We start from the raw sequence: 18,259 nt of genomic DNA, 5'->3' as shown, positions 1-18,259 counted from the left end.
GCATTGTGGGAAAATGCAAATACTACATCACACATTTCAGGCTTGGTCTTATTTATCTCTACAGAAACTACACATCGAGCTCACAGAAAAGAAACAAACGGAATGGAATATAAATCATTGAGCCAATATCGTCAATTAGTTGTTTTAAAAATGATTTAATCGCTCAGCAGTACTTGAAGAATATTGAGTGTGATGGCTGTTATATATTATATTTTTTATTATTATGCTCCGTCTCATTCAATCTGAAGAGGAGCTGCCCTTGTAACAGTGGAGCATGTGAGCTGGCGTCATTCACTGATTCCGTATTCATCCCCCACACTCAATACAATGAGTCCTAATTGTTGAAACGAAGCTACGGCAAAGAGGCTTGATGCAATAGGTGCTAATACATTCACCATGCCATGATGCAATGACAGAGTAATGTGTACATGTCAATGACTGCCTGTAGTGTGGTAGTGCTCTTTGTTTCATGTCTTCCTTCATCTCTCTCTCTCTCTCTCTCTCTCTCTCTCTCTCTCTCTCTCTCCTTAGTCCCCAGACCATTTACATTATGAATATGTGCGTGCTTGTGTGTTTGTGTGCACTTGTGCGCACGTGTGCGTGTGTCTCCGTGCCTGCGAGTTTGTGTTTCCCTGACTGCAGAGAGCCCCAGTGCATTGACCTTGGCGGGAATGTGCCAGCTAGCTCCGTGGCTCATGCCCAGCTTTTGTAACTAAATGAGAGCAGGAAGCAGGAAGTGCTGTGCTATTTCAAAGTCCCTCTGTCTTTACGTCTTTTAACCTCTGGGGTCAGTCCATCCTGCTCAAGTAGCCCACCCCCCTCGACCTTTCTGAATCCCCTTGCTCTGGTCAAGAGGGTTGGCTGTGTTGACTTAGTTTCCGTCCTGTGCTGTAACTGTAGATCCTCTCTTCTCAGCTGTCATATATAGCCAATGCATTGGAGAGGCTCTTAGAGAGGAATAATCACGGTCAGGCTTTCATCTGCAGGGAGCTTCTCAGCCATAGAAGTCACAGTACTGTATGTGGTGTGTTTGTGTGGCTGTGATTGTATCCTGTGTGCTGTAAAGCCTTAGTTTCCCCATGCTTAGAGGTTGTTGGTTGACTTTACCAAGCCTTACTTTTATAGTCTCTCTCTCTCTCTCTCTCTCTCTCTCTCTCTCTCTCTCTCTCTCTCTCTCCCCCTCTCTCTCCCTCTGGATGCTCCTAACAGGGCAGCCATCATTACTCCGCTTATGTCATTAGGGCTAACAGTGTGTCCTGGAGCTTGGCTGGGCTGGCTCATCATGATGCAGGCGAGGTGTGGATTCACCCACCCAGCGAGGAGACATCTCATCTCTCAGATTAATCACATCCTTTGCTCCCCACTGCTCTCTCTGACACTTTGTCGCTCCCAGATGACACTCCTCTACCAACACAAACCCTCACGCCTCTGTGCCCGATACAGCAGAGATCTCTGATTGGATGAGATGAGGTCAGAAGCCCCACCCCATCCACATGGTTTTGTTTTGACCTTATATTACAGATGGAGGGGTGGGGATTGTTGTGTCTGACATTCAGTACTAGCTTTAACCTGACTGTCCTCAATGTCATGAAGACAGACCACTAAGCCACAGGAGCCCAAGGAGCCCAGAACAACATAACAGTGTTCTTTATAATGGCTCCCCTCACAAGTCTAAGAGCTGTCATTTGTCACTACACTACCATACTGCCACTTTTATCCTGGTCAGCCCCGTTTTATTTGTGTACTCATTCTTTATTTACCCAGATGGCCCCTTTGAGCTTAACAACGTCTTTTCTGAGGGAGACCTGGTCAAAACAGCAGTAGCATACACCATACACTACACGCTACAGGGTCATGCATCAAAAAGGACAATACCGTAGCAGCACACTGGAGCTTAGAAAAAGAGCTCAGACAACATTGAGTGCTAGAGGACATAGATCCATCCTTATGATTATTGAAATGTCACATGAGTATTGCCTGAGTTATTAGTAGAGCAGTCCATTTCCCTTTTCACTGTAATGCAGATAGAGCGAGAGAGACGTGCAGTAGCAGATGTCTGTTGTCTGCACTTGGGTTTTGCTAAGTGGCATCTGTTATGGATTGTTTTATATGTACTGACCTTCAAGCCTCCGTTTAGAAAAAAAAGAAACGACTGCATCTAATTTCTCTTTAGTTCCTGCACTCCGTGAATGCCACAGATGAATGCAGATTTTTTACGGGAAGACGACGCCCACAAATCACCCCTCCATCCTCCACCAATCAGCCGGAACATTACTAAAGATCACCCACAGTCCTCTGCTCTACATTCTTATGAGATGACTGCTCCCTCACGGGGTAGCACTGTACTGTGGATTTGGTCATTGCTGTCGGGCCATGCTATAAAAGACTTCTCTAACCTTTACCATAAACATATCCATAACCCTAAATAAAAACACAGATTTCGCTTTTTTTTTTTTTAAACATGCTACTGTCGGTTTCACAAAAATCCCATTAAACATGAATGACTTGGATGCAACCCTTCATCTAATTTATTATAAAGTGTGTCTCTTCTTGTGTTTCCTCCTATAGTGTCTGTTGAAGTGTATGAACTACGGTTGCAAAGGGAGGGTATATTACTGGAAACTATCAACATGTACCAGTAAACTACCAGAACAGTTGTATCTTTGAAAACAAGTCTAAGACGCGGTAGATGTGTTTTATGTGCACTATTTCTGTGCTTCCTCTTCTTAAATTGAGTTTTTGCCTCTTTTACTTTCAGTTATGTACACCAGCTTCAAACAGCTGAAGATGCAATACTTTTGGTTATGGAAAATATATTTCACTTCGGTTTAGATGGTACAATGATTCTGTACACTATACTTACTTGTTTTGTCCCATAGCAACCAGGAAATGGCAGAGCAATTTCTGCATAGTGCACCTTTAAATAAAAATGTAATGACAAAGCTTTAAAACATGATCCTAAATGCAAACCATTAACTTATTGAATACCATTGGTGTCTTTAAGAGTCTATTGATGCGTCCGCGTGTCAATCAAAGTATAACATAATATAAAAATCAGACAGTTCAAGATAGAGATATCTGTTTTTGCTGCGTCCTGATCCACCGCATCCGCCAATTCCGGCCTTCCACATCTGTAGCAGAAGGTGGCCGAGCTACAGTGGTGTTTGTCAGACCATGAGACGTCCCGAAAATCATTCTTCTTCTTCTAAAAAAAAACTAGTTATGACCACTCAATGGAAAGATGAGACTCTCACAAACACGATGGCGAAGGTAACCCATACAAATGAATACAGGACTGGTCTGAAGGTAACCCGTACAGACGAATAGAAGTATGGCGGTAGTTTAGTGCCAACAAAAATAAGTGGTAAAATATTCCCTGAGCATTCATATACATTATCTCCTCGATATGGGACAGTCAGTTCAAAATCAAATTTCTTATGATTTATTTTTTACTACCTTTTTACCATTTATGAATGTTTTATTCAATGCTTTTCTATTGGCTATAGCAGTAAAGGCCATTCAATTATATTTTACCCCCCCCCCACCCCCCCCCGCCCAGCGGCTTAGACATTTAAAGTAAATGTATTGGGTCAATAAGTATTCCCTTAATTTGTACTGCCAATAAGTAAGTTCAGACTCACTCTGTGTGCAATAACAGTGTTTAACATGATTTTTGAATGAATACCTCATCTTTGTACCCCACACATGCAATTATGTGTAAGGTCATTGAATACACTGAATATTCCTTTGAGCATGATGAAGTTATTAATTACACTTTGAATGGTATATCAATACATCCAGTCACTACAGAGATAGAGGCATCCTTCATAACTTAGTTGCCAGAGAGGATGGAAACCACTCAGGGATTTCACCATGAGGCCAATGGTGACTTTAAAACAGTTACAGAGTTTAATGGTTGTGATAGGAAAAAACTGAGGATGGTTCAACAACATTGTAGTTATTTCACAGTACTAACCCAAATAACAGAGTGAAAAGAAGGAAGCCTGTGCAGAATAAAAAATATTCCAAAACATGCATCCTGTTTGCAATGAGGCACTAATGTTTTTCAGGATAAAAAGTTAAATAAAGGTTAAATAAAAAAAATGTAAAAAAATTAAGCACAGGCAAAATACTACAGGATAACCTGCTTGAGTCTGCTTTCCACTAGGCACTGCGAGATAAATTCACCTTTCAGCAGGACAATAACCTAAAACACAAGGCCAAATCTACACTGGAGTTGATCACCAAGAATACAGTGAATGTTTCTGAATGGCCGAGTTACCATTTTGACTTAAAAATCAAATTGAAAATCTATGGCAAAACCTGAAAATGGTTGTCTATGTCACGCCCTGACCTTAGAGAGCCTTTTATTCTCTAATTTGGTTAGGTCGGAGTGTGATTAGGGTGGGTACTCTAGTTTTTGTATTTCTATGTTGGCCTGGTATGATTCCCAATCAGAGGCAGCTGTCTATCGTTGACTCTGATTGGAGATCATATTTAGGCAGCCTTTTTCCCACTGGGTTTTTGTGGGATCTTGTTTTTGTGTTGATGCCTGTGAGCTCAACAGAACGTCACGTAGCGTTTATTCTTTATTGTTTTGTTGTTCGGTTCTCCTTAAAATAAAAAGATGTCGAACCAATTCCACGCTGCGCTTTGGTCTGAGTATGCTTCCAACGACAATCGCGACAGAAGATCCATCCTCCCAAGCAGTGTGCCCGGGAGGAGATGGCATCCTGGTCTTTGGGGGAGGTCGAGGAAAGAATATCCTGGACTTGGGAGGATGTCTTGGCAAGACACGAAAGCCTGCCGTGGAAACAGGGAGGACAGCGACCCTGCCAGATTTTGCGACCACATAGAAGCCAAAAGACAGCCCAAATTTGTTTTCGGGGTGGGGGGGTGGGTGGGGGCACACGTGGTGGTTAGCAAAGCCGATTGGTGAGCCAGAGACAGTCTGGGAGAAGAGGGAGAAACTGGAGGACAGCGAACGGAGAGAGTCAGAGACCATTAGTGAGAGAGATGAGATCAGAGAGTTGTTGGGTTGGTATATGATGCACGACATTCGCCCTAAGGAGCGTGTCATCAGTTTGCTGCCACCTGAGTCAGCTCTCCGTACTCGTCCTGAGGAGTGTGCTAGCAGTCTGGTTAAAACTGTGCCGATTCCACGCACCAGGTCTCCAGTACGCCTCCACAGCCCTGGACGTCCTGTGCCAGCTCTCCTCACTCGCCTTGAGGAGCGTGTCATTTGTCCGGTACCATGTGTGCCGGCTCTATGCACCAAGTCTCCAGTACGCCTTCACAGCCCAGTACGTCCTGTGCCTCCTCCTTTCACTCCTCCTGAAGTGCGTGTCCCCAGTCCGGTACGTCCTGTGCCTGCTCTCCGCACTCGCCTTGAGGAGCGTGTCATTTGACCGGTACCATGTGTGCCGGCTCTATGCACCAAGTCTCCAGTACGCCTTCACAGCCCAGTACGTCCTGTGCCTCCTCCTTTCACTTTCCCTCAAGTGTGTGTCCCCAGTCCAGAGACTCCAGCGAGGGTTCCTAGTCCAGAGCCTCCTGCGAAGGTTCCCAGTCCAGAGCCTCCTGTGAGAGTTCTTAGTCCAGAGCCTCCTGCGATGGTTCCCAGTCCAGAGCCTCCAGCGATGGTTCCTAGTCCAGAGCCTCCAGCGAGGGTTCCTAGTCCAGAGACTCCAGCGAAGGTTCCTAGTCCAGAGCCTCCTGCGGGGGTTCCCAGTCCAGAGCCTCCTGCGAAGGTTCCCAGTCCAGAGCCTCCTGTGAGAGTTCTTAGTCCAGAGCCTCCTGCGATGGTTCCCAGTCCAGAGCCTCCAGCGAGGGTTCCTAGTCCAGAGCCTCCAGCGAGGGTTCCTAGTCCAGAGCCTCCAGCGATGGTTCCCAGTCCAGAGCCTCCAGCGAGGGTTCCTGGTCCAGAGCCTCCTGCGGGGGTTCCCGGTCCAGAGCCTCCAGCGAGGGTTCCTAGTCCAGAGCCTCCAGCGAGGGTTCCTAGTCCAGAGACTCCAGCGAGGGTTCCTAGTCCAGAGCCTCCTGCGGGGGTTCCCAGTCCAGAGCCTCCTGCGAAGGTTCCCAGTCCAGAGCCTCCAGCGAGGGTTCCTAGTCCAGAGCCTTCAGCGATGGTTCCCAGTCCAGAGCCTCCAGCGAGGGTTCCTGGTCCAGAGCCTCCAGCGAGGGTTCCTGGTCCAGAGCCTCCAGCGAGGGTTCCTAGTCCAGAGCCTCCAGCGAGGGTTCCTAGTCCAGAGCCTCCAGTGAGCGCTCCCAGTCCGGAGCCCCCAATGATGATCCACGGTCCGGAGCCTCTGGCGGTGATCCATAGATAATATGGGATTTTGTTTTTGTGTTGATGCCTGTGAGCTCTACAGAATGTCACGTATCGTTTATTCTTTATTGTTTTGTTGTTTGGTTCTCCTTAAAATAAAAAGCTGCACTTTGGTCTGAGTATGATTACAACGACGATCGCTACAGTCTAGCAATGATCAACAACCAATTTGACAGAGCTTGAAGAATTTTGAAACTCATAGAAACTCATGGACAATATGGACACTGTATTTGTTTTCAATGTTTTGGTGTCAAAATAGTGGTAGTTGTGAAAAAAGTCCAAAGTTGGACGAGTTGCAGAGGTAATTGAAAATAATGCCACTGTTGATTAGATGCTTTTTTCATTAGTTAGGCAATTTTCTCTTGAACCATATGATCTATCTTCTAGAAACTCATGGACAATATGGACACTATAGGAATTATTTTAAGTTATTAAATATAAATGACCAAAGTTCCGATAGATAGCAATACATTTTCTGTTAATAACCAGAATTACTGAAGATTCTGGTAACTTTGCAATCCTAGTATGAACAAAGAGCTAGGGAAATAACTATAAGGGACTTACTCCTGTGTCGTGGTTTCAATGTGTACAGTATCTGGATATAGACAGATGGCTGTGCCTACTGAAACATGAATTGGCTGTGTGCTTCACATTGGCAGAATGGGCCTTGTTTTGTGAAAGGGGCATAAAGGAACCCATGGCAGCCCCTGTGTTTATAATTGCAGAGGACAAAAGGTTGTGTTAACAGTAGCAGGAGTGTCTGCCTTCACAGTGGAGGTGTCAGTGTTGACTTTGTGTTTGGCTCAGCGACCATGTCCTCGGCAGACCGCTTATTAATTAGCATCAGTGTAAATGGAGCGACCATCCATCGTGCTCGCTGTCTCCTGTCTATAGCAGATCAATGCAGTGAGGAGAGGAGGGAGACGGGCGCTTGGGGCTGCCGCGCGTCTTCAAGTGGATTTTCCACGACACTAAAGACCCATTTGAGTAATGTTCCTACGACACTCTCTTGTGTTGCCTTCCAGTGTTTCTGCTTCATGGACGATGCACTGGCTCTTTGGCTTTACAGCTCGCTTTCTCTCTCTACCCTTCTCTCTCTCTCTTTATCTCTCTCCATCTCTCTGTCTTTCTCTCTTTCTCTCCTTCTCTTACTGTCTCTCGCTCTCTCTTTCGCTCTCTTTCTCTATCTCTCTGTCTTTCTCTCCTTCTCTTACTGTCTCTCACCTCTCTCTCTTTCTTGCTTCTCTTTCTCTATCCTTCTCTCTCTTTCTCTCTCTCTCTTTCTCTAATCGCTCTCTCTCTACCCTTCTCTCTCTCTTTCTTTCTCTCTTTATCCCTCTCTTTCTCACCTCTCTCTCGCTCATCTGTGTACCGCTCTCACTGCCTTTGGCTGAGACTGTGGTGGACTCACCCCATGCCGGGTTGTCTTTGCTCCGGGGACTGATTCCCTCTCATCTCTGCTTCTCTCCCTACCCAGTCTCAACTCCATACCCTAGGCCCAACTACAGCCCCTATCCTATAGCCAAATGCCAAGAGCAAACTACCAGCCCTGATTCCTCGCACCCCCCATCCACAGCCCCGGCCCCATACCATCGTAATCCCTACCCCAGACCCTGTGCCTGTCCCTCTGCCTGGGGATCTGGTCAACCACCAGAGAACTATTACTATTACAGCCTTGCAAGTTTTTTTTAACGTGACAGCTGTTACTCTCTGATCACCACGGTGCAAGTGTTTTGGACTGCCAGTATGTGTGTGTATGTGTTCGTGAGAGAATAAGAAAGGACTGTGTTTTGTATTCATGTTAGCAGGTTTTAGTGTGTGTATGTGTGTGTTCGTGTGTGTTTTCCTGCCGCGGCTGTCCTTCAGCAGTAAAGAGGTATTGGAGAGAGATGTAAAGAATGCTAATGAAATGTAACACGGGAGAGAGGACTGCCCTGGCTGGCTCACACAGCGCTGTGTTTTTGTGTGTGTGTGTTTGACCGTGTGTGTTTGACCGTGTGTGTGTGTGTGTGTGTGTGTGTGTGTGTGTGTGTTTCTGGACACCCCATGCTACCTCCTCGAACCACTGAGGAGAAAAAAGTGTAAAAAAAAGCCAAGGTTAAGTACATGAACACAGGATTCGGCTCTGCATTTTAATTAAGTGAGAGCAAACAGGCAGCAATAGCTTCAATGGCTGGCCCGCCGTGATGGATGGATGGATGGCAGGAACCAGTGTTCTCCATATCTCTTCTCAATAGGAACTTTTGTGTGACTCACTCTGTGTGGAAACAAAGACAGGGTCAGCCAAAGTTTCAGTCTTTTTCAGCATTACTGGCAGTAGGTACAAGTGTTGTGGTTGGCACGCACATCTATTGTATTTGCTATGCAGATTTTGCATGGTGTGTTTGTGTCGGTGTGTTTACATTCTGTCCTTGCTGATCACCCCTTTCAAATATACAGTTGAAGTAGGAAGTTAATATACACTTAGGTTGGAGTCATTAAAACTCGTTTTTCAACCACTCCACAAATTTCTTGTTAACAAACGATAGTTTTGGTAAGTTGGTTAGGACATCTACTTTGTGCATGACACAAGTAATTTTTCCAACAATTGTTTACACAATGCAAGTAATTTTTCCAACAATTGTTTACACAATTGTACACAAATGACAAAATTGTTTTCACTGTATCACAATTCCAGTGGATCAGAAGTTTACATACACTAAGGACACTACTGCCTTTAAACAGCTTGGGAAATTCCAGAAAATTATGTCATGGCTTTAGAAGCTTCTGATAGGTTAATTTACATAATTTGAGTCAATTGGAGGTGTACCTGTGGATGTATTTCAAGGCCTGCCTTCAAACTCAGTGCCTCTTTGCTTGACGTCATGAAAAATCAAAAGAAATCAGCCAAGACCAAAAAAAGTTGTAGACCTCCACAAGTCTGGTTCATCCTTGGGAGCAATTTCCAAACGCCTGAAGGTACCACGTTCATCTGTACAAACAATAGTACACAAGTATAAACACCATGGGACCACGCAACCGTCATCCGCACAGGAAGGAGACGGGTTCTGTCTCCTAGAGATGAACGTACTTTGGTGCGAAAAGTGCAAATCAATCTGGAGCTGGAGGAAACAGGTACAAAAGTATCTATATCCACAGTAAAAACGAGTCCTATATTGACATAACCTGAAAGGCCGCTCAGCAAGGAAGAAACCTCTGCTCCAAAACCGCCATAAAAAAAGCCAGACTACGGTTTGCAACTGCACATGGGGACAAAGATCGTACTTTTTGGAGAAATGTCCTCTGGTCTGATGAAACAAAAAATGGAACTGTTTGGCCATAATGATCATTGTTATGTTTGTGGGAAAGGGGGAGGCTTGCAAGCCAAAGAACACCATCCCAACTGTGAAGCGCGGGGGTGGCAGCATCATGTTGTGGGGGTGCTTTGCTACAGGAGGGACTGGTGCACTTCACAAAATAGAATATCATGAATAAAATATAATGAGGGAGGAAAATTATGTGGATATATTGAAGCAACATCTCAAGACATCAATCAGCTCTGTCAGAAGGAATGGGCCAAAATTCACCCAATTTATTGTGGGAAGCTTATGGAAGGCTACCCAAAATGTTTGTTCCAAGTTAAACAATTTAAAGGCAAAGCTACCAAATACTAATTGAGTGTATGTAAACTTCTGACCCACTGGGAATGTGATGAAAGAAATAAAAGCTGAAATAAATCATTCTCTCTACTATTATTCTGACATTTCACATTCTTAAAATTAAGTGGTGATCCGAACAGACCTAAGACAGGGAATTTTTACTAGAATTAAATGTCAGGAATTGTTAAACTAAGTTGAAATGTATTTCACAAAGGTGTATGTAAACTTCCGACTTCAACTGTAGCTCTATATGATTTCTCTATATGATTTCTCTATCCTAGTGAATCTGGAGGTTGACATTGCGGGTGCTATTGGTCTTGCCAAATCACAACTCACAAATCACAAATCACAATTGGTCTTGCCTATCACAACTTCATTCTCCTTGTGAAAGCACCAATGATACCTTCATTCTCTATTTCCAGGACACTGCAGAACTGTCTACTGTATTGGGCTTTCTGTTAATGTTGAGGCCTGAGCCGTGCAGAGGTTTTATAGTTCTACACTCGGAGCCTTATTAGATTCAATCTCCCATTATCATTATCATTACTGCAGAGTATGACAAAAATGTCAGACCCCAATCTCTCTCTCATAAGAGCACATTCCTCTAATAGGAAAGGAGAAGCCTATTAGGTCAAAATTCATTTAGGCCAGGACAGCAGAATGGAACCTCTGGCAGCCGGATTAGATTATAGGAGACATCCCTAGCATTACCTCCACTGTTAAACAAGGACTTTCTCAAGTTAACACTATATGGCCTATGCAATGAATCTTAATAAGTTGCTGTTTTTTAGACAGGGTTTTTCCCATCACTAGTGCATGACTGCTGGTGGTGTGTGTGTCTGTGTGCGCAAGTGCACGTGCTTGTGTGTGGTTTGTGTGTGTCTGCTGCATTGCTGGCTGTGTTGATGTTGATCGTCTCTGACAGGGTCTCGGAGAGCAGGGAAGTGGTGACTTGTGGTAGATGAGATAGAGAGCAGTGGATAGGAGGGCAGGAGGTGGATGTGTTGAATGGTAATTGCAGTGTTCTCCTTAGGTGCTTTTGCCCATAGTTTGCTAAATGTATTACTCCTTAAGCAAATACAGTATTCCATGTGTTTTATTAAACCATGTGAGCCCTTGTGACTGTTTTTAAACTGACACTACACGTCGAAGGCTATTCCCTCCTCTGTCTTCCCTCCTTTCTCTTCCTCTGGAAATACAAAGAAGGACTCTTTTCTTTTATCCCTGCATCCTCTCTTCCTCCCCTCCTCTCCTCCTGCTGAACAGTTGCCAGGCAGCAGGCTGCCCATCACAGTGACCCGGATACTGTCGTTAGGAGAGCGGTCTGGGCTGTAAAAACTAGTCGTCGTCCCCCCCACAATGACTGGACACTACATAGCCCTGTCCTTTTCTCTTTCTCCATCTATTTTTCTCCTCTCCTTCAACCCCAACGCTGCCATCTGTCGCTCTCTCTACTTTTTCCCCATCGTCGCCTCTTCTCCTCTCATCCCTAGTTTCCTCTCCCCTCCCCATGTTGTCATTGGCACGGACGTTAATATGATTCTGCTACAGTGGTGGAGGATAGTTTCACTGCAGCCCTGGGCCTCTGTGCTGGACTTTGGCACTGTGAACTGACTGACTCCTTTAATGGACACCGGTGTAGACAGTGGCTTGCTGCTAAATGACTCACCGGCGTCCGAAGCGGCGCAGCCGTGGGAAGGAAGGAAATGAGCTAACACGGTATGTGTGTTAGAGAAAGCGAGTGAAGGCTCAGAGACAAAGGGAGAGAGGGACAGTGAATGACAGAAAGAGAGACAGGAAGAAGGACAGTGAGACGATTGGTTTGGTGTGGATTGAGAGGTATGTAATTCATAGAAAAGCCATAGACTGTCATTGACATTAACAGTCATGCTCAAGGTTACATCCCCAAGAATTAAAGAAGAGAAAAAACAAAGAGACACCTGTTGTTCATATCAATCCCTTACGTACCCACAATACCCAGCGAGAAGCCTTTAAAATTCTATTATGCTTTGATTGTCTTCTGTGGTGGCCCAGTGTCCATGGTGATGCAGTGAGTAAGGAAGTAACCACACTGTGTTCTCTTACCTGTGACGTTCTCTCTCTCTGTCCTTATAGCCGCAGGTGGCCATTTTATGTCAGATGAGATGTAGAATGGCAGTTACCCCCAGGTACTGCCAAAGCCCATTTGTGGCACAGCAAGGTGAGGGGGGGCATGGGTGACTCTTAACCAAAACCCTGAGCAGCCAGCAGCTCACATCCCAGAGCCGCAGTCACAATGGGCCTGGCGTGATCAGATCTGACAAAGGATGGAGCACACACATGCACACACATACATAAACACACACACACAGCCATCATCCTCTCTTCCCGTCTCATATCCACCTCTATGATGGAGCGGTCCTACCTCATCCTACAACATCCTACCTCAGGCTGGTCCTCTGCTCTGTGCCTCAATGTTCAGAGACCCTCCTCTCTTTACCAATGAGCTGCACTATGTATCTGTATTCACGCCTATGTTTAAGGATGTTATTGTGTCTTTCGTGGTAGGATGTTTTGGTGAGTCATTGTAAGCACTGTTTGAGGTGCCGGTTGAGTAATTCAACTGTGTTCAAGTCACAGTCAGACCCTTTTTCTTAATGAGTGCTTTTTTGTTCTACAACAGTATGTGAGTGCAGTGCCATGTAGGTGACATCCTTGTCTTTTCTCTCCTCCACACAGCGCTGACAGGAGGGCAGCCTGGGGCCACGCAAGGGAGCCAAGATGGCCGAGTGCCTGGGACCAGACTCAGGAGAGCGGCTGAGGAGTCCTACTGGGCCTACTCAGGTGTGTGTGTGTGTGTGTGTGTGTGTGTGTGTGTGTGTGTGTGTGTGTGTGTGTGCAGCATGGTTATTACTCGCTCTCCTCTGTCTCCCCCTTCCCCTGCCCGCTCTCCCCCTATCCTCCTGCTCTTTGGAGAAGAGGCCTCAGGGATTCTCTGGGCTTTTTATTTTTATGTTTCTGTGGAGAAAAAGTTACTTTTGTTGTCCCTCTGAGCGATATTTGGAGTGGAGGAACCTTCATCTTTTGCTGTGCAACCAAGCCTCAGGCAACAAATGATCTTTATTTGATTTATTTAAATATTTCTGTTTGTTTACTCTGATTGTAACCCGTCGCTGCTGCATTAAAGCCAGGGGCTTGGGGCAAAGTGGATCTTGTGACAGATTCACTTAGCGAGCTGAGTATTAATGCTAAGATCTACTGATTGTATGTTGTGTCATGGAAAACTTATAATATTAAAGAGTTCTATAACACTGATGTAACTGTGGGTGTAATTTCAGCAAGAGGAAAACAATACAGATTCTGTTGGATGATCACAGAGATGCCTCCATTTTGTAAGCTGACTGGATTTCTGCTGGTGCTATAGATAGTGTTTTAGATGTGTGTGTGTGTGTGTATGCACGCATGCGTGTGCGTGTGAGAGACAGCTGAGGATATGAGGTTATGCATGGGTTTTTAATAATCATCAGACCCTTGGGGGCCTGGTCACCCACCGCAACTTCTCCTCTCCAGACCCCTTATACCTCGCTATACTACCAGCAACCACAAACCTGTCACTAAATAATACTGATCTCGCTCTCTGTCTGTGTCTCTCTCTGTCTGTCTGTGTCTCTGTCTGTCTGTCTGTCTGTGTCTCTGTCTGTCTGTCTGTGTCTCTGTCTGTCTGTCTGTCTGTGTCTCTGTCTGTCTGTCTGTCTGTGTCTCTGTCTGTGTCTGTCTGTCTGTCTGTCTGTCTGTCTGTCTCTCTCTCTCTCTCTCTCTCTCTCTCTCTCTGTCTCTCTGTCTCTCTGTCTCTCTGTCTCTCTGTCTCTCTGTCTCTGTCTCTCTGTCTCTCTGTCTCTCTCTCTGTCTCTCTTGCTTCTTTCTTTAGGTAAAGAGAGGCACACAGTATGTAGGGTTGTCCTTAAATATCGCCTGAGTTTGTACACAGCTCTAAGCTCTCCCCTTTCTCTGTGTGTGTTAATGCGTCATTCTGTCTGGCAGGCAGATGGGGCAGTCTGCTGTGCCTTAGTGAGGTAGCCATCCTGGAATCTGTCATCAGAACACCAGTGGATCTGATTAGAACTGGCTCATTTGGACAGAGCTTTAGAACTCTGATGTGTCATCACGGGGGACTGCATTTACTGCTTACTGCTTTTAGTGCTTTTACAGTCTTCATAATTACAAGTGCTTTCCCATATATTTTAAGAGGCCTTTTTGTGAGGGTTTGACTGAAACACTGAGGCCAGATCAATAGGCCCTCCCTCACTCTGTCATCTCTGCCTTCTGCTCCAGACGCCGCTACAAACATTGAAGTTCATATTAAAGTTGATTTGATGGAAAGTTCCACTTTTCCACTTCAGAAAATCATTACCTCAAAGGCATTATAAATCGCCCCCCCCCCGCCCCTCCCTCCCCTCACCCCCAACTTGCTGGATATTAATTTTAAAGCCCTGGTGGCCTCAATACTTCTGGCATCAATGGGGAGACGTACCCTAATTTATGAGATAGAGAATTCACCACCTTGTCCTTTACATATCAGTCCTCGTAGCCTGTTTCATATTCACTGGCAGGCTTGAGTTGAGAGCTCTCAATGTTTTGTGTGCAGACTTGAAGAAAAGGAATGAAGATGGAAATTGATGATATGTTGTAATGTAGTTTAACTTTAGAGGACTAAGGGCTGTGACTTAAATAGACAGCTTATAAAGTTAGTCATTTCTGTGAGGATATTAAACAGAATGGTGTTTTCTAATCCTCTTCAGTACGCTGCTTACTCGGTATGCTTAATTCAACCTTCTATTCCTACTTCTTAGGATTGTTTGTACACGTATAGTTTTTCTTTGTCTATTTCTGAGGAAATGTAAATGTGTATTTGAATAGATTCTCTATGTATTTTCAGTTTGCTGTAGTAGGGGACAATGAAAAGCTTAATTGGATCTACCTTGACTCTGCAGTGCTCACCTTTTCCTAAAATGCACTTCAGGGTGTTACCTAATAGCTTAATATGTACATTATTTACTGAATGGGCTCTTCAGACAGGGTCCTTCGTGCAAGGTGTGATGGGCTGTGTATTATCCAACACCTTTCAGTGATTGCATCGGCACTCAGTGGAATTCCATGTAATTCAAGATTTTTCAGAGTTATGACAACGGGTGGGTTTCTGGTTGTCATGCCAACCTTTACAAAATGGCCTGCCATAGAGTTTAGGAAATGACATCATGACAATTACAGACTCAACTGTCAACAGCAGTCCTTGTCTTATACAATGATCTACAGTGAAGATAGAGGAATTATTAGTAATATTTTCAAACATAGAGAGAGAGAGAGAGAGAGAGAGAGAGAGAGAGAGATAGGGAAATATTGGGAGAGGGAGATCTAGACAGAGAGAGAAAGAGGGATGGATGGATGGATATATATTGTGTCAAGGCAGCTGAATGTTTGTAGGGAACAGAGGCGGGTGGCAGCCTAACAGAATAAAAACAAAGCCTCAGACCTGACTTGGCATGCTAATGAGAGTAGCTTCCTATTGTGGTGTTTGAGTCCTCTTTTCTCTCACTCGTGGCTCTACTTGTCCCTGTCTGTGGTGGCACATCTCAATCACTATTTTACTCTGTCTGCCCTTCACACTACTATGTCAGTCAGTGTTTGCTTGTATGGTCACCCTTTAGTTGGCTTTAGTTGTGATACAGGAACATTGTCTGGTGTCTCTGAAGGGCTCTGCCTGTTCTCAGGGTATACTACAGCTAATAGATCAGATAGCTCTGCTGCAGCTCTCTTTTTGTGCTAACGAATTCACCTATGCCAATGCATCATGTGACATAATGCTGTAACAGAAACAGGAAGTGTGAGAGAAGGGAGGAAAGGGAGGGATGAGGTGGAGGCTGGGAACGGGAATGACAAGGAGTGAACAGAAGAATGACAGAAGAGCAAATGAGACCGATGGGCAGAGTGTGTGTGAAGGAATAAATAAATACATAAATGAATGAGAGAGATAGATAGACAGCCCTTGCTCTCTGGCTCTGTGAGGCTTCGTTTCTTTTGTTCATGATTGCGGCGAGCAGAGCTTGTCTGCGTGCTGTGTTTAAGTATGCACGGCAGAGCAGCACGGCCCATCATGTGGCCACTCTAATAGAATGACCCAGCACTGCTGACAGCAGCACACTTTCCTGAAAACGGAGCCGCATATCTGCCACTGTACTGCAGTAATTGTGCAATTTACTGTACAGCCAGTATCCTGCCGCCCTAATTGAATATGACTTTGTACTGTTTGAGTAATCTCTCCATTTTAGACCCTGACCCCAGGCATGCTCCAGCTCCGGATACAGCGGAGGAGAGAGAGAGAAAGATGGGGAAAGGCGGAGAGAAGGTTGGAGAGAGAGGCAAAGAGAGAGAGAGAGGAGGATAGAGAGAGGGAGAGGTGCGAGTTAGAAGCGCCTCATGCAGATAAAGCATGTAGGTCACATTGAGAGGCAGTGTGTTCCTGGCGATGAGATCACTACCATCACCATTTGGGGCGGCAGGTAGCCTAGTGGTTAGAGCGTTGGGCCAGTAACCGAAAGGTTGCTGGATTGAATCCCCGAGCTGACAAGGTAAAAATCTGTTCTTCTGCACCTGAACATGGCAGTTAACCCACTGTTCCCCGGTAGGCTGTCATTGTAAATAAGAATTTGTTCTTAACTGACTTGCCTAGTTAAATACAATTAAAAAAATCACTGCTGCAGCTGCTGCCATCTTACCAGGGTCACACTGTTCACTTTGCACACAAAACGGGAGAGAGGGAGAGAAGGGAGGGAAAGGATGAGGGAAAAGAGAAAGGACAGAGAGAGAGAGGGTGGGTGGAGGTAAAGATATGAGACCAAAACTAGACGTCTCTGTCTGATACCTAGCTTCTCTGATTTGGCTGTTTGCCGCTGAGTGAATCCTGTGTTTTTTTCAAGTGTTTGGCCTTGTTTCTCCTGACTGTTTGTGAGTGGCTGGGCCTGTAAGTGGGTTATAAAGGGTATGGTGGATAGATCTCCCTCTCCCTTCCTCTCCTCCCATTCCCCCTCTCCTCTCATTCCTCAGCACGGAATAGACTGTGCTAGTGATAGAGAAGAGATGAATGAATGGAGGGAAGGAGGGAATGGGGGAAGGGAAAGTGCAGTGAGGGGGAATTACAGGCTGCTATTGACTTCATTAAATCATTTTTCCTGACGTACACACGGGAGGCTTGGTAGTAATATATTTATTACATGAGATATGCAGAATAAGATATTACGTGGAGTTATAAACACGCCAACTTATTAGTAATGCAAAGCCTTAGGCTGCATTAGGATGAATTATGTAATTGTCATCATTTTCAGAAATGCATGGAAACATTCAGCTGTCAGCCAGCAAACTGAGCTGCTCACGAACTATTTATCTGGATGACTTTATTTCGTTTCCACAGTTATTCTATCAACAGGCGATCAAGATTTGTTTTAGCTGACATAAATACTGTTTCTCTGAATAGATTCATTAAATTTGCCTCGATCAGGCGAGTCAAAGCAGCATGGAGGGAATGAGATCAGATCAAGTGGAGGTGTCTGTGTGCGCAACGTGCATGTGTGTGTGTGTGTAGATAAATGAAGGTTCAGCAGAAGGCTTCTAGTTCAGCCCGGCAGCCGTTAGATAATCACAGAGCTGAGATGGAGATACTGTATGCAGCCATGTCCCTCGGTAGAGGGAGAAACAGCGAACGAGAGAGAAAGAGAGAGAGGGAATAACCCAACAGGAGGGGGAATCAGGGTGCAATCAAGAGCACTTCCTTGGAATATCCATCTGCCGGAGCACCTTTGATCATGTGCAGGGGAACGGAATTCCCACTGGGCGCAGATCTCTGATTAGGTCTGGCCTCAGGTGTAAATAAGATGGGAATTAAGCATGTGGCTGCGTTTCCTCTGACCCCGTCAGCAGCTGGGGGATGGCAAGGGGGGAGTGGGCTGGTGGGGGGCGGTCAGGGCTCTGGGCAGGCCCAGAGATGCAGAGAACTCTGCGGCCCAGCTTAATGACTCAAAAGTGTAGGCTCTGATGAAAGGAAAGTGGAAAATCATGGACGGAGCTAAATATAGGAAAGACGGAGAGAGGGTGGAGAGTGATGGGAAGTAGGTGATCACTCTTTGGTGTTTAATCTGCAGTTGGAGTGTGTGTGTGTGTGTGTGTGTGTGTGTGTGTGTGTGTGTGTGTGTGTGTGTGTGTGTGTGTGTGTGTGTGTGTGTGTGTTTACTATCCTTGTGGAGACCAGTTTTAGGGGTTAAGG

At 45.3% G+C, this 18,259-nt stretch overlaps 2 protein-coding genes across 6 annotated transcripts in view; both read left to right on the top strand.

The window, feature by feature from the left end:
- The window catches only part of ptprga (protein tyrosine phosphatase receptor type Ga), a 327,026-nt gene that overhangs the window by 114,660 nt on the left and 194,107 nt on the right, over positions 1 to 18,259 (top strand). For all 5 annotated transcript variants that reach the window (XM_090241146.1, XM_090241144.1, XM_090241145.1 and 2 more), the window contains one exon: positions 12,685 to 12,789. Coding sequence is in view for 2 of the 5 variants with exons in the window: in XM_036983482.2 (XP_036839377.2) it covers positions 12,685 to 12,789 (105 nt within the window). In the remaining 3 variants the exon portion in view is untranslated. The remainder of the gene's footprint in view (positions 1 to 12,684; positions 12,790 to 18,259) is intronic.
- LOC149982560 (uncharacterized) lies at positions 4,408 to 7,825 on the top strand. The gene has a single exon (XM_090241148.1). The coding sequence runs from the start codon at positions 5,613 to 5,615 to the stop codon at positions 6,327 to 6,329; it is 717 nt and encodes a 238-aa protein (XP_090097274.1). The 5' UTR covers positions 4,408 to 5,612; the 3' UTR covers positions 6,330 to 7,825.

Source organism: Oncorhynchus mykiss, chromosome 7 (assembly GCF_057628025.1).
Source record: "Oncorhynchus mykiss isolate SJ-2025 chromosome 7, ASM5762802v1, whole genome shotgun sequence".
NCBI classification, from domain to species: Eukaryota; Metazoa; Chordata; class Actinopteri; order Salmoniformes; family Salmonidae; genus Oncorhynchus; species Oncorhynchus mykiss.
Note: the sequence above shows the minus strand (reverse complement) of the source record. Positions and strands in the feature narration are given on the sequence as shown.

Bases quoted from the DNA above. Each gene is read 5' to 3' on its own strand.
- LOC149982560 (XM_090241148.1), top strand. From the start codon at position 5,613: ATGGTTCCCAGTCCAGAGCCTCCAGCGATGGTTCCTAGTCCAGAGCCT.